The sequence below is a fragment of the Silurus aristotelis genome, assembly GCF_946808225.1.
Source record: "Silurus aristotelis genome assembly, chromosome: 8".
NCBI lineage: Eukaryota > Metazoa > Chordata > Actinopteri > Siluriformes > Siluridae > Silurus > Silurus aristotelis.
In genome coordinates, this window is record NC_139581.1 from 25,509,151 (window position 1) to 25,534,421 (window position 25,271).

The 25,271-nt window shown below is 35.6% G+C and overlaps 2 protein-coding genes across 2 annotated transcripts; one reads left to right on the forward strand and one right to left on the reverse strand.

The window, feature by feature from the left end:
- Positions 1 to 1,159: 1,159 nt before the first annotated feature.
- ca4b (carbonic anhydrase IV b) lies at positions 1,160 to 7,033 on the reverse strand. Its single transcript, XM_083547704.1, has 8 exons — positions 6,901 to 7,033; positions 5,922 to 5,966; positions 5,657 to 5,818; positions 4,981 to 5,126; positions 4,729 to 4,821; positions 2,503 to 2,569; positions 2,161 to 2,324; positions 1,160 to 1,774 (listed from the first exon to the last, which is right to left on the reverse strand). Exons 1-8 carry the CDS (start codon positions 6,959 to 6,961, stop codon positions 1,604 to 1,606), a joined length of 909 nt encoding a protein of 302 aa, XP_083403830.1. The 5' UTR covers positions 6,962 to 7,033; the 3' UTR covers positions 1,160 to 1,603.
- A 5,370-nt stretch (positions 7,034 to 12,403) lies between these two features.
- ywhag2 (3-monooxygenase/tryptophan 5-monooxygenase activation protein, gamma polypeptide 2) lies at positions 12,404 to 21,954 on the forward strand. Its single transcript, XM_083548955.1, has 2 exons — positions 12,404 to 12,911; positions 19,866 to 21,954. The coding sequence occupies exons 1-2, from the start codon at positions 12,825 to 12,827 to the stop codon at positions 20,520 to 20,522; spliced, it is 744 nt and encodes a 247-aa protein (XP_083405081.1). The 5' UTR covers positions 12,404 to 12,824; the 3' UTR covers positions 20,523 to 21,954.
- Positions 21,955 to 25,271: the final 3,317 nt, after the last annotated feature.

The window sequence follows — 25,271 nt, forward strand, 5'->3', positions numbered from 1 at the left end:
CATGCAGGTAGTTGGTTTGAAAGAGGCAGCTGTAGAGGACAGGGTGATCAAAACGGATGATCTGCTGTGGCGACCCCTAATGGAAGCAGCCGAAAGAAGAAGAAGAATTTGTTGTGGCCAGAGCTATCCACAGTGAAAGGGGTCCAATAATGTCGCCGTTTTTACGTCGTTTGATTGGATGGTCAGAGAGTGCAATAGTCAGAGCACACACACTGCATCTGTATCAAAGTGCACAAGCTCAAATATATCCATGTGGATTTAATAGCTGTTTCATTCCTGTTAAATTCCACAATGGCTGACAGAGTAAAATAAAAGATGGACATTAGTAAAGGTCAGGCAAACTTTTTAAAGCTTTTTCATGAACCATTTATACTTTTACATTATCTTACCTGGGGAATTTGCACAAAGTCACACAATTTGCCTTCATTTTAAATGACAAAATTTACACTGAAACCCAAAATTGAAAACTTTAATTAAATAAAAACTCAGGGTTTGAATGTTTTTTCCAGTGAGCTACCAATTATCCAGACATGTATGCATGTTAACTGGGTTTCTTGCTTTAGAAAATCATTCCCACTGTGTTGGGATATTTGTCTCAGATGAAGCACTCTGTTATACCTAGTTTGTTGCATAATATTGATGGTTTCTGTAGTGTGAGCCATTAAGAGGTCTTAAGAGATTTAGGTAGGACATCACTGAAATCCTAGGCTTGAAATGCATGGCCTGCCACTGTAATCCAATACTTCTGTATTAGAATGTACTGTTAAATAATAAAAAAAAAACATATAAAAAATGAATAACATTGTTTTATAGATAAAAAGTGAACAGAGGTATAAATACAGTGTATAGTCCAGATGCCATGCAAAAATGCAGCATGTGCACAGTTTTATATGTACTGTATGGTGCATGAATTTGCATGAAAGTGTTTAAGGCTCTGTGTTACTGATTGGAATGCAGGGAATTGCCAAGCTGACACTCTTGGACCCTTGAGCAAGGCCCTTAACCCTCTTTGCTCCATGGGTGCTATATCATGATCAAGGCTGTGCTCAGTATGCAAAGAAAGAATTTCACTGTCTTGTAATTTAGAGTATATCTGTGATCTGTATCTGTGATTTTCACATCAATATTTTTTTGCTGATATTTTAAGATAGTAAGAGACTACTGATATAATATTTATTGTATGCAGGTAAAAAGGTACAGTACACATGTATAGGGTCTGCAATTGGTTATGCAAAACCCTTTCAAGCATTTAAGCATTTAGCTGTAGAACCAGTGTATTACAAAAAAAAAAAATGCTTACTGGGCTCTAGTTGCAGTTTCTCTTTGAACATGCGTTCTTTTATTTGTCTATCTATCTATCTATCTATCTATCTATCTATCTATCTATCTATCTATCTATCTATCTATCTATCTATCTATCTATCTATCTATCTATCTATCTATCTATCTATCTATCTATCTATCTATCTATCTATCTATCTATCTATCTATCTATCATAAAACACTACAAAAGCTGTCATAAACACTTGCCAAAAATAAGCATTTAGCATACAAATTCTTCTATCAGTCTGACTGATTACTGATAGGGTTTATAACCTTTTTCCTAAAGATTCAAAAAGGCAATGATTGAAGTACTAACAACCAGTACTGTACTGACAGATGCAATACTGCTTCCAGAATAAAAAACATTTCGACCATTGAGTGGCTGCACAAGGCGAAAGTTTTCAGTCATGGCAGTCCTGTTATCAAACCAGAGATCAGAGAATGCAGAGAGCTGTGGAAAAAGAAATATAAAAGTTAGCCTGATGGACACATGCACACAGCGGTAATCAGTGGTAATCAATTCTAGTCGCAAAAATGCAATAGTGGAAGAAATAAGACCCTGAGCATATTAAAAACTAGTGGACTAGATTCTCAGTGGATAGCATGATTATTTTTTGTTTGTTTGGTTCCAACTAATGATTTCAAGCAGGTTGGGCAATAAGGTTTCACAAGCCCAAAGACTTGCATGACCCGAGATTGGCTAAGATTATGATCAGTGGCATACCATTTTATAAGTTAATATGTCTGAATGATAGAGGTAAACATGTTAGCTACACACACTTGTAACCACTTCTTAGTTTTGTATAAGACTGAGTAAAAATGTTGACCATAACTTACTTGCTGCTTGCTAAGTTTAGTGGTGTTTTCAAATACAGTCCAAATGACTGACTCTGAACAGTTGGGTGTAGTCAGAGAGCCATTATAGCGGAAGTACTTCATCAATTCAGAGTGGGGAGGAAGAAGACTGTCCAAACTCACAGGTCCTACTGTGGTTTTGTTGCCTGAAAATGAATGCAATCAATAAAAATTAACAGTCAGCCTTCGTATATGATTAACTGACTTGGCACTTAAATCATAGCTTTGAACTTTGATTTAGTTCTCTCTGCCATAAATTAAATCATCAGAAAAAACAATAGGAACATGATAATGGATGAAGCCAGTAAAACTTGTAAGATTTACCAGGGTATTTGATGCTAGACAGTGCGTTTATGATGGAATCATATTTCATGTTTCTGTTGGGCGATTCCTGTAACATAAAAATGAGCAACAAATGCTTTGACATAAAAATATATTCCATTACAAAATTATTTAGGATTGATCATTTACAAGCAACAGAAAAGATTTACAAAATGGTCTACAATAAGCATATATTTGATGTTTAATTAACGCTTGCATAATGATGAATATTTTATTAGCGCATCACAGAAAAATAAACCATTTACTGTAAGAGCCATCCATGTCATGTATGTATGAATGAAACAAAACTAATAAACAAAAACCTACAAATTCTTTATTAATGCTGCAAATCATAGGATTAATTAATTAATTGCATTACTGTACTTAAGTATGTTTATTTTAAATATTCATAATGTGTTAGAAAATTCTCAGGAACTTTACTACCTATTAAGCCGCAAATACAATTCTTTCCTTTATTTTTTAACCCTATTACATTTCATAAAAACATGTCGTTTGTGTGGAGTAAACTTAGTAGGTGTTTTTAAACGACAAAGAAAATTCCTCAAAAAATTGAGAATGCATGAATTATTAAAATATACACATAGTACTCATAGATCAGTACTTTTCCTTTTATATTGTACTTACATTTTTTCTTAGTTGCTTTGGAGCATTTCTCAGATCAGAAATGTAATTCAACCTCTACGTCATTTAGCCAATTGTGCACATCATAAAAACATTTCTTGTTGTTTTGATCAAATTGCGAATGCTTTAGTACATTCATTTCATTGATTGTGTACAATTATCTGCTGTTTCCTACATTATCAGTTATTTATGTCATGTTGATCAAAACATTTTATACTGAATAGTTTTAACCTCCAAAACATCTAGGCATTCATTCATTTTCTCCCGCTTATCCGTAATTCGGGTTGCGGGGGCAGCAGTCTAAGCAGACTGCTGCCCAATCCTCACAGCACCGTCCCTTACGGTCCCTCCTGCAGGTGGTGAGCCCACGGGAAGGCGGCCCCATGTCACGGACCTTGATAGTTCCCTCGTAAGGGACCCCCGGAGCATAGAGGGTTAAGGGCCTTTCTCACGGGCCCAAGAGTAGCAGCTTGGCGATACCGGGGCTCGAACTCCCGACCTTCCGATCAGCCTTAACCGCTGGAGCCACCACTCCCCACTACATCTAGGCATGAGTTTATTAAATAAGCCATAGAATGCAAAATAGTTAAACCAGTTGTCAGAATCTGTCGAGCTTAAACTTCTATAAAAAACTTTTTGTAAATTTGACTTTAATTGATAATTTGTGCAGATGAACTTTCAATTTAACTAATGATGGTGAGTGAATGGCATCAGATCAACCAATAATCAACTGGTTCTCTAAAACTGTGGTCCCCAACCCACGGGCCGCGGACCAGCACCGGTCTGTGGGTCAATTGGTACTGGGCCGCACAGAAAGAATACATAAGTTACATTATTTCCGTTTTATTTATTATCTGATTCTGAATGATTCTGAATGATTCTGACATAATGACTGGACAATTTGACTATCTTGTAATTGAACATCGAAAAAGAACGTGTTATTCTGATGGCAATGATATGTTCATGGAAACAAATACTTACTTTTGAGAGATAAACTAAGAATTTTGAGATAAGTACAGACTTTTGTGAAAAAATCCAATGTGTTGTGCTGTTTGTACAAATTGTGTTAAGAATGCATTTGCTGATTTGCAAATATTAATTATGATTCGAGAAATGCTCCAAAGCAACTGAGAAAATCTTTGTTTATTCAAAAGCATGTACTTTTTGTCAAGAAAACAAATCCATAGTTTTACTTTTATTAAAATTATATTTATGCAGAGCATTTGTACTTTTACAGGAATGGCGTTCTAATATATATTTGGTTAATTCTGAGACAATATACATGATTATCTCTATCTAGCTATGTGTGTTAGAAAGATTAAGAAAATAAGCTAACAAGCTGTTATTATTTAAGTTTAGTAGTTATTATAATGGCTATTGATATATGACTATATGTTATTACCTGATGTGACAAAGATTTTGCATGACTTAATGTATCATTATGAAAGCATTTGTATAAGTGATCATATGTGCTATGGATGTTACAGTAGTTAAGTTAAGTTAAGATGTGCAGTTTCTTCTATGTTATAACTACATTTTAATTTTGTTTATTGTATTATTTAAAACAAAACAAAACAAAAAACATACCTGGTAAAACATTCCAAGAACTGCTAGTCCAAATGGGTCTTTAGTAGCTTCTGAAACCGAACTGTAACTTTTTTTTATGTGAACAATATGCATCTGAGGAGAAAAAATACACTTGTCATTTCTCTATTCACATCTATCTATAAAATGAAGAGAGAGAGAGAGAGAGAGAGAGAGAGAGAGAGAGAGAGAGAGAGAGAGAGAGAGAGAGCGAGAGAGAGAGAGAGAGAGAGAGAGGGCGATAGAAAGAAATACCTCCATAGGGTACTGCTCTCCATCAATAGTGTGCTCTGATCCTGGTCCACCATTCTTGCCCCAATGAAAATGAACTTCCACTGCTTTGTATTCACCCATGAGCCCGGCATTACTAATCACAGCCTCGCCTGACAAGTTTAACTTAACTGGGTAAGAAAAACAGTGATTAGCTCCAATCCATCGGACATCCGGGCACAATAAACACTAATTAAATATGCATTTATTTATTTATTTTTTTAAATGTCTCTAGCATGAAGAAGATAGTGTTCACTCAATAATGATTTCATACAGTATGTTGCTATTTACAAATTGTTCAGGAGCTCCTGGTTACACAACTAGAACAGATTGTATAAGACAGCAGAAGGGACATTACTCATAATCACAACTCCGGGGCTCATGATGTTTCTCACTCTCTGGTGTATGTAATGCTTTAATGATTTATACACTTGGTTTCACCCAAATGAGGATGGGTTCCCGTTTTGAGTCTGATTTGTTACTTCCTCATAACATCTAAGGGAGTTTTTAATTTTTTTTTATTTATTCCTATAATTCTTACATTATGTAAAGCTGATTTGAGACATTCCATTGTTAGAAGCACTACAGAAATGAAAATAAATTGTAATGTAACAGGATCTTTTGTATACTTTCTGTATAATTATTCTGAATAATTACTTACCTGTGTGACCATTATTTGTGATAATGCTTTCAAAAGCATGTTGGTAACCATCAAATTTGAAGGGGGGCAGGTGGTTAATAGTCACCTTTCGTGTTACAATGTTAATAGGTGACTGTCTTTTGTCGCCACAAGTTGATGCTACGTCCTTCCATTCATCTGGTCCTACAAAGAAACAATAGGGTATGATAAATTATTTGGTTGAGAAATCTATTTTACCAAATTTTAAATGTAAAAATTGTTTTGTAAATTAATTATTAGAACTCACCTTTGCATGAGTTGTTACAAGAGACCTGGGATTTATAGCACCACTCTGAAAGAGCAATTTAAGTTTATGACATGTCAGACTTATTGTTGCCGCTAAAATAGGGCCTATTCATTTACACTACTTTGAATATTCTGTTTGCACAAAAGACTAATGCTGAAATGCTCTATAACCATATGCATCAGTTCTCAGACAATAAACCTCAATCATCAAAAGTGCATTTCAAATACAACACCTCACAAATCAAGTAGGTCATTTTATATTTAAAGGAGGAAGAAGCTTAATAAATAAAAATACTGACTTACATATTAATGATGAAAATGATAAACCTGAATGCTTTATTTGGCATATTTGAATATAAAACAAACCTTTAGTGGTGCATGTTGCAATGTATTTCTTAACCTGCAGCAAGTTTGTTAGCCAGTGGTTAAAAACCGTTTGACAGTTCCCCAAAGCTGGGTAGTTGGACTTTTTGTGAAATTTACTAAGATGTGGCCCTAAGCAGAATCAACACTGTACCTCTCTTATCATTGTTTAAAATAATAGAAAAAGATATATATATATATATATATATATATATATATATATATATATATATATATATATATATATATATATATATATATTAATTAAAATCATTTTTTACAGTATGATCATTTTTATAAATAATATATGATTGCCATTGTATGTGATCTTTATGTGAGTCTGTTTTAAAGTTTGATAGCATATTTCCAAGTACACAATGCCTTCGAATAAAGCCTTAAACTCATAATTGGGGTATCCAACATATCAACGTATAGATCACATACACATCACCTATAAAGACACCTGAACCAATAAAAACTCGAAGCTCTACAGTAAAATACAGTTAATACCTATACACACTCTATGCATTTAAAAAAAACAAATTTTGGACTCACAAAAAATATTTTGTAAATAACATCAAAATGAAATCTAAATGAATTGAATTGAAATGACATACCTGCACCCATAGCCACCCCTGAAAGAGAATATAAAAGGGCCAATAACTTTAAGATTTGCATCTTGCTTTGCTTGTTTGCTACAAAAGCCAAACAAGATTACTATTGCCTTAATAGTAATGCATAGAGAATGAGCCTTTTGATAGTTTATAGCCCTTCGGTATCTTACAACACATATCAGTAACTCCTCCTTTCTGATGTACTCACAACATGAAAAATGTGTTTGCATAAGGATGTAGCAAGAATATAATAGGCATAATTTAAAACTAAGACAGTTTTATGTGTTTTGATTGCGGAAGAAACTAGAAAAGCTATAAAACTTTATGATAGGTTTCGAGAAATCACTTCTTTATCATGTGTGAAAATGTTACATACATTAAAAAAGCAACATAGTGTTTGATTATGGGGTTAGACCACCATCAGACAACTCTAACAGCCTTAATACAATGGCAAAGTTTCCGGAAGGAGCGTACTGGAGAGAGAAGCATCTATATGCATTTAGGGAGATGGTAGCTCTGTCGTTAAAATGTTGGAGCTCTAAATTTTTCAAGTTAAAATCCCAGCAACGCCAAGCTGCCACTTGTGGGCCCTTGAGCAAAGTCCTTGAACCTCAATTGCTCAAATGAAGTTGCTCTGGATAGGTGTGTCTGCCAAATGCTATAAATGTATTGATAAGCTATTCCTCCAATTTGTGTTTGTGTTGATTGTGGTTATTTTTAAGCATATTCCATTCACCAAAAACAAAACAATCACAGGGAATTGGAATTATGTCCTAAACATGACATCAAAAACATCTAGTCAGTGAAAACCATGATTAAATTTAATCATAGCCTTGCATTATAGGATTATTTAATTTGTTTTTGTTACATAGAAATAGGACCAGGCCTCCTTGCTTCCACATTTCAGAATAAATGAAAAGCACTTGAAACAAATTAAATCTCTAAAAGTTTTATTTATACAAAACCTGTTATCAGTACTTTTATATATTCATTTAAATGTGTATATTAATTACATTTTAACTAAGATCAACACTAAAAAAGAAAAAGGTATGAAAATTTAAAACAAGATTATTATAAATAACTCACATAGACACACTGACTAAATCATCCAATAATTTGTTCAGTAATTTATTTACATGAACACTCTTTTACACTATTTCGAATGATAAAATTTTTCGTCTACCCTGTACAGTAAAATGTGGCAAAATGTAGATTTTATCTAGCATCTGTGAATTGTAAATTTTATTTACAAACATTTTCTTTTCCTTTAGTATTTTTAAAGTCGTCTATGCGCTCATGCTGTTTTGAACGAATATTAATCATTTTTTAAATAGTGCTGGTGCGAATCTGCAAAATAAGGCTCTGTTTAATAAGTAATACTTTATAATCAAATATACATCATGACAGCTTACATAGCTGCTTCACAAGCATGCCTGTTTAGCTTCTTGCTTAGCAACCAACGAAACATGCATTCGTTATGGCACCACCGTTACGCCACCACCATTCATGGTGGGAACTCACATTAAACGGTGATATTAACTGGTTTCACTTAAGATGAGTAACAGTTATTTAAATGGATAAAGAGCCTTTTCTTATGCTGCTTGTCTTGATTGGCAAACTAGTGTAGAGGTTTGTTAAGGTTATAGAGGCCCCCATCCAAGCCCAAGGCCCCAGGCAATCTGTGTATAGCCAGCGCATGCCCTGCATAGAAATAATATCACAATTTCCAACCAACTGTTCAATCTTTCTTAAAGCCTAATTGACATTCTTTTCACAGCTTCACCACCATAAGACATACCAGTTGGAAGTAAAATGCCAAAGTGTTCCCTTGGTTTATGGCCATAGCTAATAAATCACTAATAAAGGTACAGCAGGTAGCAACATACATCTGTACATTTAAGTACAAATAAGCAATACAACAACAAACAAGAGGAGACAGAAAAGGTGTAATGACATATAGGCCCAAATGGACATACCACTAAGAAACGATGGCGAACAGATGAATAATGTCTGAAACACAGAAGAGAGAAAGTAACTACAGTAACTACAGTTTCCCATGGTACTATAAAGTACCATGGGAAACTTGCAATGCAGCAGGTTAGACAAGTGGAGCCCAAGGCCAGGATGAAATACACAAGTTTACACAATGTCTCAAATTGCTAAAGGTAAACAAGCAGAGCAAGAACTTGGTAGTGAGCAGCATCCCAATAGTACATGAGAAGAGGCAATATGCCACACAAATAGACTGATAAAATTTACTACTAAAACAACTCACAGATGGCCTGGAAAAACTGCCAGGAGACACAAAGTGTGACACTAACAGTTTCCACTTTACCTACAGGTGATAATGGCATTTGAAAGGTATGAAATTCCTGTAACTAATTGCAGGCCTTCAGCTTTAAAGTATATTCAGAGGAAAGTAGGAAGAAAATAAACTTGATTTGAAGGAAAGAGTTGGTCAAAGCAGAGGGAGAAAGGAAAAAAGTGGTAAATACCAGTTTGTGTTTTAAGGGTACCAGTGGTGATTGACAAGGTAGGGTTAGCACAGGCATTACAGTGCAATGTGTGTTACAATTGTAATTCAATTGTGCAAGTGTATGTACTTTTTCATTCACTAAATTATAAAGGAAATAAGTAACAAACAAATTAACACATTTAGAAAATTACAGCAGTGTCAAAATTACAATAGTGTAAATGTAAGAAAAAAGTATATACATATATATATATATATATATTATATTGTATAATGTAAACATGGAAGACATGGATGCGCAGACTAGTTTATGTTGTTATTCACATTTTTAACTGGTGTGTGTGTGTGTGTTGTCGAGATTGTAAGATATTACTAAAAAAATATTGGGTAATATCTGTTAAAGTACAGCATTGACAACATACAACAGTACATTATAAACAACCAACACTGAAACAGCAGGTGGTGCTGCCACCTACTACAGCCCGTGGTACTGCCACCTACTACAGCCCGTGGTACTGCCACCTACTACAGCCCGTGGTGCTGCCACCTACTACAGCCCATGGTACTGTCACCTACTCAACATTCTCACTGTACGGTTCACGCCAAAGCCGTTGCCTGGCGACCTCCCGTATTCTGCATGAGCCACTATGCTGAAACCGCTGGTTAGGGTCAACGCCTGTCTTCTGTGAGTGATTGACACCCAGCCCTGTGGTGGCCTGTGTGTGATTCAGTAACTTAATCACAATCCCAAAATACTGAAAAATAACCAGTGCAAAATCAATCACTTAGTAAGAAAATAATAAAAACAGGGAAGAATGGGAGGTGGTAGCTCAGTGGTTAAGGCATTGGGCTTTGGCTCAGAAGATCACAGGTTCAAATCCCACCACCACCAAGCTGCCACTGCTGGGCCCTTAAGCAAAAGCCCTAAAACTCTCCTGCTCAGTTGTAAGTCGCTCTGGATAAGGGCGTCTGCCAAATACCGCAAATGTAAATGAATAAGAGACTCAACTATTCATGGTTCATGGCAGACACTGTTAATGTTGTTGACCAAATTTTAGTCTTTTGCCCAAAAATATATATTATTTTCTATAAGGGAAGGTCCATAAGCATTTTTTTTAAACAATTCTCTTAGATATCATCAAAATAAGGTGTGATCAGTGTTCCTGTCCTTTTCTTCTCTTATGCCTGATTCATCCCAATGCCCTACCTCTTGATGGAGTTTTCTTCAATTGGAGACCACTCTGTGCAGCTGGGGATGGTTCCACTTAAACAACCTAAAGATCCATGAAGTTACTGAGCAACTTAAGAACTATTAGGATGAATTTGCACTGTACCAACTGTATCAACAGTCTGCTACAATGACTTAGGACTGCGGTTTGCATGAACAGTTCTGGATATAAGCATCCATCATTGAAATCATTCTTAAATCGTCCACATTAGATGTTATCACTTTAGATGTTATCAGCTGTTCACTGATGAAGTCTTCTGTTATTGATAAACCAGTGCAAAAGTGAAAAATAGCCAGATTAGTGCATGTTGACATGATGAATTTAATACCATTTATAATCATTCTGTACAGCTGCAGAGAGCAGAAAAGCATTACAGCATGTACAAAATCCTGAGCCTTGACATTGAGTTTTGCAGAAACTGTAGATCATCTAGTATTTTTACACAAAGCATTATTTACACAGACTTGTGCAAAACACGTCGTTACGTGAAATTAGATTTAAAGTTTTTTGTCAAATTTAAGAGGCCAGAATAGCACAAACTGACAATATATTAACACAAATACACATGGTTTAAACCCATGATGAGCAGAAAAGCATCTCAGACAGGTCCAACCTTGAGAGAGATGATCTACAACAGAACACATAAAACATCTAGTATGTACATATTATAATGTATGTATATTCAAATAATGTAATAATGTATAATGTAACAATGTAATAATGTATAATGTGTACAAATCTAATACATATTATAATTGAATTAAAATAAATTTTATTTGTATGCAATGGACATTGTCCCAAAGCAGCTTTACAGAGATAAATACATTACAATTATAAATGTTATTAAATGTATAAGTTATTTTCTTAGTTTATCCCTAATGAGCAAGCCAGTTGTGACAGTGGCAAGAAATAACTGAGATGGTTTGAGGAAGAAACCTTGAGTGGAACCATACTCAAAAGGGATCCCATCCTTATCTGGGTGGCACCAAAAGTCCATTCATTATAACATTATATCATTGCTGAGGTTATCATCTGTTCAATGATGGAGACTGAAGTGTTAAACTGTTCATGGCGTTTTGAGTCCTAAACCATAGTAGAAGATTCTTTACATTAATTACAGTCCAGGTCCATCTTCATGGTTCTTGGTTTTAAGTGGAATTAGTGATGGGTCGTTCGTGAACGATTCGTTCATTTTGAACAAATCTTTAATGTGATTTAGAAGAATGAATAGAGTAGTCTTAAAGTGATTGTTCATTTCCAACTGGAGTAGAATGGATTGCAAAATCTGTACAGGAAACAGAATTGAGTAGTTCACCTCTCGACTATTCCAGTACATTCGTTGTTTTATCACATGACTCCTATATACGTTATTCAGTGCTTTACACAGGAACAGAATTGAGTAGTTCATCTCATCAATCCCCCGGTCCAAGTAATCTGTTATTTTATCACGTGATTCCCATACACAGTGCAATTTATACTTTTCTTTTGGTCTGAATCTTGACATTATTGTTACAATAGGTATGGGAGACACGTGACAAAATTACTATTGACATGGACCAGAAGATATGAGAGGTGAGCTGCTCATTCTGTTGATCACAATTTGTCCTTAGCTGCATTGTCATATTTTCATTATTGCAACTATTGTCAAAGTTCTTGTACGTAGACGTGTCAGGGGATCTGCTTTTTTGGAAATATAACATTTTATATTATTTCTGTTTAAAGGAACCAAATGGACTAAATGACTCACAAAAGATTCGTTCATATTGATGAACCAGATTCAAAGAACCAAGTCACTAAAATGATCAGATCTTCACATCACTAACGGGAATCTCATGGATAGAAGCAGATTATATGAAGGGTTATAAAGAGCTCTGATTTGTTAAAACGCGCATTGGTTTAATTGCTCTTTGGCCCCCATTTAAGGAGTGTTACATCACGCGCGAAGCGCGCGCCAGGTTTAGACGCTGACGTAAAGCCGCAGAGCGCGCGAGATGGCAGAACCACCCGGGTGGAGGGGTGTGTGTGTGTGTGTGTGTGTGTGTGTGTGTGTGGTGAGAGGAGAAGGGAGGGGCTAAAGGGGCCCCCGTCGGCACGAGCGCAGACGGAGAGGAACAGCTGCAGAGCGGTGCTTCTTTACCCAATTACAGAGACGAGAGAAAAGAGACCCAAAAAGCACATTTAATATTCCATTTATATCGTAAAATAAACAAACCGAAACATTAAACATGGTTGACCGTGAACAGCTGGTTCAAAAAGCTCGACTAGCTGAACAGGCGGAGAGATACGACGATATGGCAGCAGCCATGAAATCGGTAAGTCTGATTTCTGATTCCGATTAAATCGGCCATTTCTGTCCTTCCTTTCTGTCTTTGCTTTTCTTTTAGTTTAACAGAAATGTCTATGTCGCCTAGAAAAGCTGTAAGGACATCTACTTACAATGTGATACAGAATGGACAGAAATCACAGCCGTTTAGATCCAGGCTATAAGATAATGCATTTAATTACCATATACATGTTTTCATCTTGTTATGTGAGCAGTGAAAATGGCAGGGTGTAGGCTGTATTATAACAGGCTGTATTATATCTGCTGCTTGGGCGGTGCCTTCTGTCTTCTAGCTTACAGTCAAATGAATGAAGGAACACTGCTACCCAAGATCTCACCCAATATGCCCCAACTCAAAAAAGTACAATATGTTTCTTCGTATAAAACAGGTTTACTGTGTGTGTCACCTGACCACAGCTCATTCATTCAATCATCCAATCAGTCATTCATTCATTACTGTCTTAAAGTTAGAAAATCTCCACATCTGGACAAGAAGAGAAAAGATACATATATGTAACACTTTTCTTTCATTTGTAATATCAGGACTAAATTGATGTGGTCATACCAACAATCCTCACTAAGGTTTGTGTGTGTGTGTGTGTGTGTGTGTGTGTGTTTTATTTTTCCAAAAATGTGCATTTCCCCTCTTAATCACCATCAGAGGCAGTAGAAATCCTTCTCGAAGCTTCCATCGCTGTCATATTGCAGTGGGGCCCAGCATCGCTGTCTCTTCATTCATGCCCTTACTTGCTCTCATTTTAGCTCTGCTGATTATTCGATCAGTATATGATCAGTAAATTCTTATATCTTTCTCATTCTATTCTATAAATAACATATTTTATAATCTGTACACAACTTTATTAATTATAACCAGCAGCAGGATTAAACACTTTTAATTTCATTAAACCATATTCTCAATTCAGGGCTTTTTAGAAGAATACAGATGATTTGATCCACATCTCTCAGGGTCTTGTGCCGGTTTTGTTCAGTCAAAATAAAAGGCAAAGGCACAGATTTTCAATTGAATCTTTTCATGGTGTACACACACACAGACACACACACACACACACACACACACACACACACACACACACACACACACACACACTGAGGAGGCGTCACTGACAGACACCCAGCGCAGGGGCCCTCCCCACCTCTACCTTACAGTTGACATCATGTTTTTTAGTCATGGTGTGTTTGTTCTGCTTTCTTAAATGTTTTCATTTAGCGTGTCTCCATGATTATAAATAAAAGCTTTGATTACAAAGCAAATATTGTTGTATGTTTAAGACACAGTACATCTGCACTGTGTTCAGCTAGTGATCAATAATATTTGCTTTTGTTGTCTATCAATATCACTGAATTTATTTTGTCATTCTTTTAAATTCAATTCTGATTGATTAATTTCTAGTAAGCATACGTGTTTAACCATGTCCAGCCCTGTGGCTCAAATCACAAAGAAACATGCTGCACACAGCCATAAGCATTATTAGCCATAATTAGCATGCATATGCTGAATAAAGATCAAATGTAAATCTTTTTTTTTTTTTTAAGTAAATCACTTAAAATTGTAATCAAATATATTTAAATTGAAATAACAACAGTATCACTAATTAAAACATGATCTGCCCAGACATTCTGTCGTCTATTGTAGCAGTATTTTGGGAAACTGGTTTAAATTGTGAATTACTGCTGTGGTCATTTTATATTTAACCAAATGAATTTGTTCACACTGTGACAAGTGTCAAGATGTAGGTCAAGCAGTACAGAGTTGCAATTTACAGGACTAATGGCTGCTTTAATCTTGTCAGTAAATGTTTAAAAGTCTAAATGGAAACAATGAAATGCCTACCAGATATCTAAACTTATAGCGATAATTATCATGTCCTCCTTACTACTAGAATATTTGTTTCGTGGATTTTTAGTCTATTGTGAGTGTTTTCTTTGTGGTATTTCCCCTTGATTTTGTACTGGGTAGGGGTTGGACATTTGAGCTGTGAGACTTGCTGTCTCTGAAAGGAATGTTCCTAATATTAAGAATAAGAATGAACAACATATTAATAAAGCATATTATATACAGTCAAGCAGAAAAGCCTAAAATCTGAACGTAATGCACGCTTTGAGTTTATATTCTGCATGCTTGTATATAATGCATACTGAATTTGTTTTTATAATACCACTGCTTTTGATGCATTAAAGTCAAGCCAAGTTTATGTCTTTATTACTATTTTTTACAGGAGGAAAGCATGTGTATCATGTGTATTTAATTAAATTAATTTGAACACAACTGCTCAAAATGGTCTACATTTATGAAACCTACAAATTCAAAACATTATTATTACTCTGAAATTTTGTAACATGTAAATGTTATGTGTTAGTGAAATGTTAAGTACTGTATGTGGTCTTTCATGACGCTATATATGATGAGGTATAAATTTGATAGGTGCTTAATATAAAATAAATAGTGCTTTAAAAGATCATTGAAAGTCTCTTAATCTTGTGTTAATGATAGTCTGGGAACACCGGACATATGCCATAAAGTATTTAAAAATATATTGGAAAAGGTAGAAAAACATTTGTAGTTTGGTTTTAAAATGACAGACCTCTTGATGTCAGACAATGGAGGCTTTGTAAACATAACTTTTTAAAATATGTTTGTTTTTATAATGTAAGTTATTTTAAGGGTAGTTTTGTTCAAATGCATAAAACTGATACTTATGTCAAGATTATGGTTAAATATCTCATGACATGCGCTATATGTAGTGCACAGTGTGGGGTGTACAAGGCCTGTATATCACTCTCTAGATATATGTTAAAAGTCCCAAAAAGGATTTGGGAAAAACAAAATAGGGAATCGGCCTGTTAAAAGGTAAAATCAAAAATGAAGTGAAGATGAATTTATGATGGTGGATGTTGAGTCACTGTCCAAAATGTTAGACATACATTATATGGACAAATGCATTAGGACACATGCTTTTCCAGGCATTTGGAGGTTGGAGGCATGCATATTGAATATGATGTAGTATTACATTTTTTCCTTCACTTGAACTAGGATTACAAAATTTAATCTACTAATCCACTAACAATGCCCTTTTGGCTAAATGAACAAAAAACTCTCCCTAATCACACGCCAAAATCAACATCATTCCATAAGATATATAAAGTGGTTTTGACCTCCAATCATAGTAAATATTGTACAAAACCTCCATGGATACATTCCATGGAAGTTTTGTGTATTATGCTTATTTGTTTTACTATATTCACTATAGTAGATGCACTTAAAGCATCAACACATGACTGATTGTTTAAGAACAATCGTATTTGTTGATTGCCTGATCGATTGACTGATTGATTGATTATACTTTACAAAATTGTAATAGGGTTGGGCATAACTAGTCTGTTATCTGATTAATCATTCTAATTATTAAAATTGTGCAGAAGTCAGTTTGTGTTCTGTGATTCTCAGCGATGCACAATACATATATTTCTGTGTCTTATTACAACAAGCTCAGTTCAGATGCAGTTGTGCTGCTGAATGCTGCATCATTGCATAGGCTAGAGGGTGGATTTTAGTTGTGTAATTTGTATTGCTTTTTCTTTCATTATTTAAGCTATGTCTGCAATTTTCATTATTACTTTTAGTTAGTGGTTTGTGCACATTGGATAGAACCAATTGTTTTAATAATTTGGATTTGGAGTTTTCTTTGGCCCGAATCTTCTCCTCACCCCTCGCTGCCCCTGCAGCTTCTTCTGTCTTACCTGTCCAGAGCACTCCAGCATTAAGTAGGTGGTGTGTCAGTAATAATGGTCTATTGGGAAAACAATACTCTGTGTGTAGTTAAATGGACTAAACGAAGCATTGAGGCAAATAATTTGCCTTGATGCATTTTTGTATTGTAATTAATCGAGTTACTCAAGGAATCATTTCAGCCCTACTTGGGTGCTTATTGAGGGGCATCTAAAAAGCTTAACTGTAAAATGGCATCAGGCCCAAAACTAAAAACCCTTTTAGTCACTTGCAAATTGCTTACTGTTTTTGCATTAGCACAATGCCTTTTTCTTAAGAGACAATCACAACAATCATCCATTGATTGACCTGCATTGGGTGAAGAAGCTTGTATGATTCATGCTTCATGCAACTTCATGCTTCAGTACATGCTATTAGAAATTTGCGGTTCTCATTTAAATTGATTTTTGGAGATTTATGCATATGACTATATAAACATAACATGGACCAAAAAACAGAGTAGCCAGTTCAAAATCAGTATTGGAAATAGAATATAGTGCAGGGTTTAGAGAAAGGTCAGGGAAAAGGCCAGTGCAACAGGTGACCCATCATGTACTAGTCATCTTAACTTACAGTGCAGCTGTGCTGGACTTTTCATGAGAACATTTTGTCTGTCTGTCTGTCTGTCTGTCTGTCTGTCTGTCTGTCTGTCTGTCTGTCTGTCTCTCTCTCTCTCTCTCTCTCTCTCTCTCTCTCTCTCTCTCTCTCTCTCTCTCACACACACACACACACACACACACACACACACACACACACACACACACACACACACACACACACACACACACCAGCATGTCACTCATCAGTTTAGCTCCTCATGTAGTAGTTTTCTGCAGCTTTACAGAGCAGCAGCTAGAGATTCTCAGTTGTACAAAAGGAGATGATTGCCATGGAAACTGGAAACGGCATTAGCTCTTGCTCATCTTTTAGCCTGTGCAGTCACATTCAGGGAGCCCAGTGTGATTATAACTGTTATGCAACCAAGGCTTTATGGCTTGGTGCTATCTGCCTCACATTAAATTAATAATTGTTGACAGTTATACATTTTTAGTAAAGCTGTTTGTAAATGTTTGCAGTAATCAAACTGAATAAAAATTTGTATCCGATAACAGCTCCTTAGTTTACATGCAAGGAGCTCTCATCAGATACAAATGTTATGTTTTCCAAAATAACAGGATTTTCCTGAACACCAAATAAAAATGATCAACCCAGTTAATATTAAATGTCCTAATAATGGTATATTTGGAACTGCATTGGACATTAGTACTACTGTAAAGATCTCAATGCAGATTAAACAAGTGGCTTTTCTAACATTCTCAGAGCAAATATTAAAAAAAAAAAAGCATTTGCACTAAGAGCAACTGCAGTGAATATCATAGAAAATCTAGCTAGAGAAAGTTCTGACTTGTAAAGAAAAGTAATATTTCATTATTAGAGAATTTTAAATAAATGTTTTTTAAAATATATATTTCATCAGCATTTTATATAACTCAAGGTTTACAGGTTTAATATAATGTTTTAAAAAGTTACGAGAAAGAAGAATGGGTGCATCCATCAAACAATTAGGAGGGATATGTGATTTTTTTTCTATTGGCAATTTTACTATGGCTTCATCTTAGCTCATCTTGGGAATAAATAGACATTTATTTACATTTTTTAACACTCAAGTGAATCTGAATATTTTCAGAACTTCTGCATTTTGTCTTATATTACAATTTAAAACTAATGGCTATAAAATAAAATAATTAAATGACTTAATTGAGATAAACAACTCAATACATTTTTTGTAATAAATCATAATTTAAAAGCATGTAGGTGAAACATAGAAAATGTTTATTTACTAAGAGTTTTAAATCTACATTAGGGCTGTAACGATTTCTCGGATACCTCGAGTAATTTGGTTACGAAAATTCTTAGAGCCGAATTAATTTTTATAATAGTTTAGTCCATTTAACTAAACACAGAGCACTGTGTTTCCCACGGGCCATTATTACTGACGTACCACCTGCTTAACTCTGGAGCCCTCTGGACAAGTAAATACCGAAGCCACTGCAGAATGAAAAATTAAGAAATGGAGAAAAAAAAGAGGAGTGAGGAGAAGATTCAGGCCAAAGAAAAGGCCAGAAAGTTTCCAAATTGTGGGATTATTTTAAACTAAAGCGTAAAGAAAACACCGTGCAGTGCGGTTACTGTTTTTAAAGTTATATTTTTATATATTTATACAGTGCATTCAGAAAGTCCCTCGGAAGTGGCCGTGTAGAGAAGAGAGTGGAGCATGTTTTTAAAGCTGGCGATAAAAACATGGATTTATTTCATGGAAAATTTTAAGCAGCTTTTCCGGAGACAAGAAAACCACATCGCGATACTGTGAGATTTAATACATAAATGAGTGAGAATAATTATGAGATTCATTAAATGAATAGTTTCCCATAACGTACTGCACTGTGGAGGGACTTTTTGAACGCACTGTATTTGTATTTTGATGTAATATGGCTATTAAATGCACTAAACGGGTTCAGTTTTCACCAATATTCTTGTGTGCAATTTAAGCAATAAAAATGTAAATTTTTCTAAAAAGAAAAACAAATTACTTTTTAATTTACATTTTAAGAGACCAGTTTTATTTTCTCCCTCAATTAGTATTGCTCTTAAATAACCAAAAAAGTACATCTTATCCGATTAATCGATAGAAACATCGTTACAATACTTGATTACGGATTGTTTGAGGGGGTATGAGACACCGTCATAGCCCCCAATGACCAAACAAAGTGGAGGTGGGCAGACAGTTTAATCGCTTTGGTTTGATAAGTGACTGTTCTGAAATGCAGAATTGGTTGAAAGTATAACCGTGCTTTTAGATCCAAGCATATTTAATTTCCATATTCCCATTCCCATGCTGCTGGTCTTTACCAACATGATGAATGAATACCAGGTAATGGTGATAGGCTAAAAATCTAAATATATTTAAAAAGCAATTGATGTATTTGGCTTAATGCAGAATTTTGCATTAATGCAGCAACATGAAATTAAACACATGCAGAGTGAAAGTATAGTTATAAGAGACTGTAGCAAAGACTGAACAAGAAGAATTGATGTGGGTATTAGCATTTCCCTGATTATTTCATTCAAACCTGGCATTTTCTTGTTGTGTTGTAGGTAACAGAGCTCAACGAGGCTTTGTCTAATGAGGAGCGAAACCTCCTTTCAGTGGCGTATAAGAATGTGGTTGGAGCCCGCCGCTCCTCCTGGAGAGTGATCTCTAGCATTGAGCAGAAGACCTCGGCTGATGGCAATGAAAAGAAGATTGAGATGGTGCGAGCTTATCGTGAGAAGATTGAGAAGGAGCTCGAGGCCGTGTGCCAAGATGTGCTCGGCTTGCTTGATAACTATTTGATTAAGAACTGCAGCGAGGCACAGCATGAAAGCAAGGTATTCTACCTAAAGATGAAGGGTGACTACTACCGCTACCTGGCAGAGGTGGCTACAGGCGAAAAGCGATCCACAGTGGTCGAGTCTTCCGAAAAGGCATACAATGAGGCGCACGAGATCAGCAAGGAACACATGCAGCCCACACACCCCATCCGCTTAGGCCTGGCACTCAACTACTCTGTTTTCTACTATGAGATCCAGAATGCACCGGAGCAGGCATGTCACCTGGCCAAGACAGCATTTGATGATGCCATAGCTGAGCTCGACACCCTCAACGAGGACTCCTACAAAGACTCCACGCTCATCATGCAGCTGCTGCGAGACAACTTGACACTGTGGACGAGCGATCAGCAGGATGACGAGGGCGGCGAGGGCAACAACTAAGTGGTAGATCTTTCTCTGTGCAGAAAAATGATTTAAGAAATACGGCTGGTGGACTTTGGCAAGCAGCTTTCGCCATGGTTTCCTCTGCAGTGGCAGTTCTTTATTTTTCCATGAATTCAAAAAGAAAAAAAAATATTGAGGGCAGTTAAAAAGGGGTGGGGGCTGAGGTCTTAGTTTGAGGATAAACAGTAATCTATAATAGCTGAATGAGCCTCCTTTGTCTCGGTTCTCTATGACGTATGCCAAACCACTGAAAATGTCAGTCAATCAGTCAGGAAAGGGTCGTCGTTGGATTGGAATTGCAGCCACGCACTGGCATATGGACTGATGTAGTTCTAAAGTGATAAAGAGATGCTGCACATTTATGTTTCTGGGTAGTAGAAAAGCATTTGAAAAAAGAGGGTGAGCTTAAAAACTAACAAAAAAACCCATACAAAAACCCTGAATTTAATGTCTGCAAAATATCCTTAAAGTGGTTCCAGTATTAGTCGCAAAAAGATTAACATAAAAGGCAAATTTGTGTTTAGCAGCTGCAGTAATATAAACATGGCATATTATATTTATTATTCTAATGTTTTGACTTACAAAATAATCAAATATACAGCACCAGAACAAAATATTATGGCCATCATATTCTGACATTACTGGAACCATAGGCTATTTTGGAACGGTCACACGTGAATAGAGGCAGAAACTTTAAAAAAAGAAAATAAGAAAAATATTGCAGCTTCAAAGTTTGTGGTTTACTTCTGTGTTAATTTATTTTTGCACTATACTGTTTTGTCAGTGTAACATGATGATATCAATAATTCAATATTGTGCATGCTGGTGATGTATTTATAAAATAGCTTGACTTTATTAACTTATATCTTGGATGTTATGTATTCCTATGATTGAGAAGTAAAACATGCTTCATATTGATTACTTCTTATTTATCTTTTTTTTTGATTTGCTAATTTAAAAATTGTGATTGTTATGAATAAATTGATCTGTTATAGGCGTTGCTGTTGTGACATGAACTACATTTTATTTCTTTAGCTAGAATGAAGTTCGAAAAACACTACTGATCACTTAACTGTGCACGTGTTTTTCCTCCGGAAACTATATCATGCCATTGTTTAACAATGTTTCCTCTCTCAGCGATATATGAGTGCTTTTTGTCATGTTATGCACAATGCAACATGTATGGTTTGAGCTACAGTGGAGTATCAGAATCAATGTTTCTGTGACACAATCAGAACATGGACCATAAATTGTATTTGGCAGTATTCATTTTATTTTTTCATTCATATATTTATTTTTCTTTTCTTTTTTAACTTTTAGCTGTCTCCTGGGTGACACTTATCTTGAATGTGAATAATTATGTAGCAGTTGCACAAGAGCCAAAATTATGAGACATGAAAAAACATAAATAAATAAAGTGGTCATTAGATGCATTGCCTCTATGTTGGTCATGTGAAGTGAGGGACTTTTCTCTGAATAAAAGCTGTCAGTGTCATTTTTGTGTTAAAATAAAAGATGCTGGAAACCTTATTTAAGGAGACTTAAAAAATGAATGACAAAACTGCATATAGACAATCACATGTAACAGTAAGTAAATGTAGCACCCATTTTCATTTAAAAGTAGATATTTAAAACGGTAAAGCAAGGGTACTAGAAATTAATAATGAGAGAGTGATCATCTAGCTTTATCAATATCAATGCCTGTGCCTTTTTTGTACCCCATTAACACTGGTTTTCCACTGGAACCAAGAAATAATACCCTCAATCTTAGCTGGTTTATCACTGATCATTTATTAGACTCTGACAGTGCTGCAGACTAAACAGTCAGACAATATGGGATTTTCATCTTATATGTAAGACTCAACAGATACGATCACCTAGTTAGCATAGGTGATACACATTAGCAGATGAAGTGCAATACTTAATATGTATATGTGCTGATTACTGCCTCCATTTGCACTAATCAATGTGCTTGTCATTAATATAACAATTCACAACACAACATTATTCACTGTAGCCAGAAAATGAAATTCTCTTGCACAAATCAACACAAGCTATTCATTATCTCAAATCAAAGGAAGAAGAAGAAGAAAGTGTAGAGTACTGAGTTGCAGCCTCCTGCAGGAACACAACCAGCTGTGCAGGAAATAATCTCTCTCTTTAAATTAGCCTGTACTGCCAGCCAATAGCTGACCATCTGAGCTTTCAGGTCAGCCAATGGATAGCCTGTTGCCAGAGCTGGAGAAGCATTCCCCATTGACACATGTAGAAACCCAGAACAACCTGCTGGCTAATAAAACAAGAGCGAGAACATTAAAATCCAGGGCCACTCTTCTCTTCGTCCTCATTATCATAGTATTTATAAATATAATCAAGAAATACAAGGCACAGAGTCAGTATGTCACTTACTGTATTTAAACAGATTTTATAAAATGTAGTGTAATGCAAGTAAATCAATGAAAAAGTTGAAGCTGGCTATGATAGAAACGGGGTTTTGTAGTTTGCTGCATATGGGGCGTCACTGCCTGTCCATTGCTGAAAAAACAGATTCAGACCTAAATCCTGGAGCAATGGAAGACAAATCATATTTTCTGACATCATTTGGATGACTAGGTGCATTTGCATTACTTACCTCAGAAAAAGATGAACCCAGGAGGTTCCATGGGAAGAAGGGAAGCTGGGATGCTCTGGGAATGGTTTGCTTTGAAATCTTAGGTCCTGGTATTAATGTGGATGTTTATTTGACATAACATACCCAAATAAACCATGTACACCCCATGGCAAACCAAGTACGCCCCTTCATAGCGTCGAAATTTCCTAATAGCTGTGGCCTCTTTCAGAAGGATAGTTTTCATTCCACAGATCTTAGTCAGATCTAGATTTTATTGGCTGTAATAGACGAACAAGTCAGATCCAGGGAGACTACATTTTGCACTTTAAGCACTAATATCTTGGGGCACAGCATACCTTGTGGAGGTTTTGAGCAGGATTTGACAAGATCGGAGCTGTTTTGGTGGCACAAGAGGGACCTACAAAAAATGCAGGCATAGTGGTACACTGGTTAGGCCAATCTGGGCCTCACACTTCACTTGGCTTGTGTAGTGTTGTCTCATTGGTCATCACAGTCAGGGGGTCAGCCAAGCTGCCACTTAAACAAAGCTTCTAACCCTCTTGCTCCTGGGGTGTATCACCCCATGACTGACCCTGTTCTCTGACCCCAGATTCCTAACGAGCTGGGACATGTGAAGAAAAAACGATTTTCACTGTTCTGCAATGGGACAATTCAAGCCTTGCTTTTTTCTTTCTTTGTGTGTGTGGGTGTGTTTATGACTAGGCCTGTGTTTTTACTCATTCATTCAGAAAGCAGGAGGCTGCACGTTCTTTTTAATGTGGAGTCTTTTTGAATGAAGAAAACGATCGATATGTACTATAGATATGTGCTGCCCTATTTAATTGAACAGGCTCAAACAGAATCCACTTTAATAGCATTTTTTTTATTATTTAAAATTATTGAAATATTGGAATATTGTTGCTTTAGTTGAACTGTAATTCCACATTTGCTTGCAGGTTATAGGACAAGTCTTCGCGTGTGTATCAGTCTGTCACAAAATACACGCTGCAGCTCCCTCTGCTGGCTCAACTTTCTTCTGTGTTGAGTAGACTATCAACACTTGTGTATAACTGTTCGTTTATTCTGTGAACTTAGTACAACTTTAGTACATCATTAATAGTGCACTGCAGTCTATCTCAATGATTTTCCAAGTGTGAACGAGCATGCATTGAACTTGCACATTTATTGACTATTTTTCGTTAACATATTTGACAGGTTTTATTGTAGGCCATTTCTGTCCTGCAGATAGCCTACATTTTCAAATTAAGATGGTTAAAATTTAAATATTTTCTTAAAGGTTCAATATTTGGGATTTTAAACTTTTTTTTTCTTTTATACTTAAAGAGTAAAATGTAATTATCAATGTGAAACAAAATTTCCCATGGTAATACAATACATACCAGTTACAACCACTAGGCGGCGTTCTGATATAAGTTGTCTCTAAGTTTAGTGCGCATGCGAATACAAAAAAAATAAATAAATAAAATAAAAAACCGTGGCTAGAATACGCAAACCCATGTACAGTAAGTATGGCCATATTTATAATAAATATTTCGCAAAGCCAATTTTTTTATAATAATGAAGACTGAACTCTTTATTATATATTGAACATGTGTTCAAATAATTTCTCATGTAGAAATACTGTATATAAACCAGATGTCCTCTTAACAATGTGAACATATTCTTTAACCCTTTCCGATATTACACCAGTGTTCTGTTCAAATTAAATTAATTTAAATTAAAAATTAATATATTATTTGTCACAATACTCGCACCGCAGTTTGGTGCTTTACTAAATATTAGTTGGTCCAGGGTTAAGCTGAGCAGCCACAAACATACTGCAGTAATAATGATCATATCTGGAGACTCTACTGTATTTGCAGATCAGGCCGTGCCTGGAAACCTGGAAGGTTATGGTCTAAGTGGTGCATTTAATGACAACTAATACTTTCTAGTTCTAGATACAGACCTTACTGTAAAACATTGATTAATCAGGATATGCTATTTTGAAACTTTGCCTCTGCCATTTGGTGGATTTTAAAGGGATCCAGCAGGAAATGACGAGCAGATGTGAGCAGAGGCAATGTGAACTCTGTATCAGGCTTAAACAACCAAAAAAAGTAAAATCCACACAA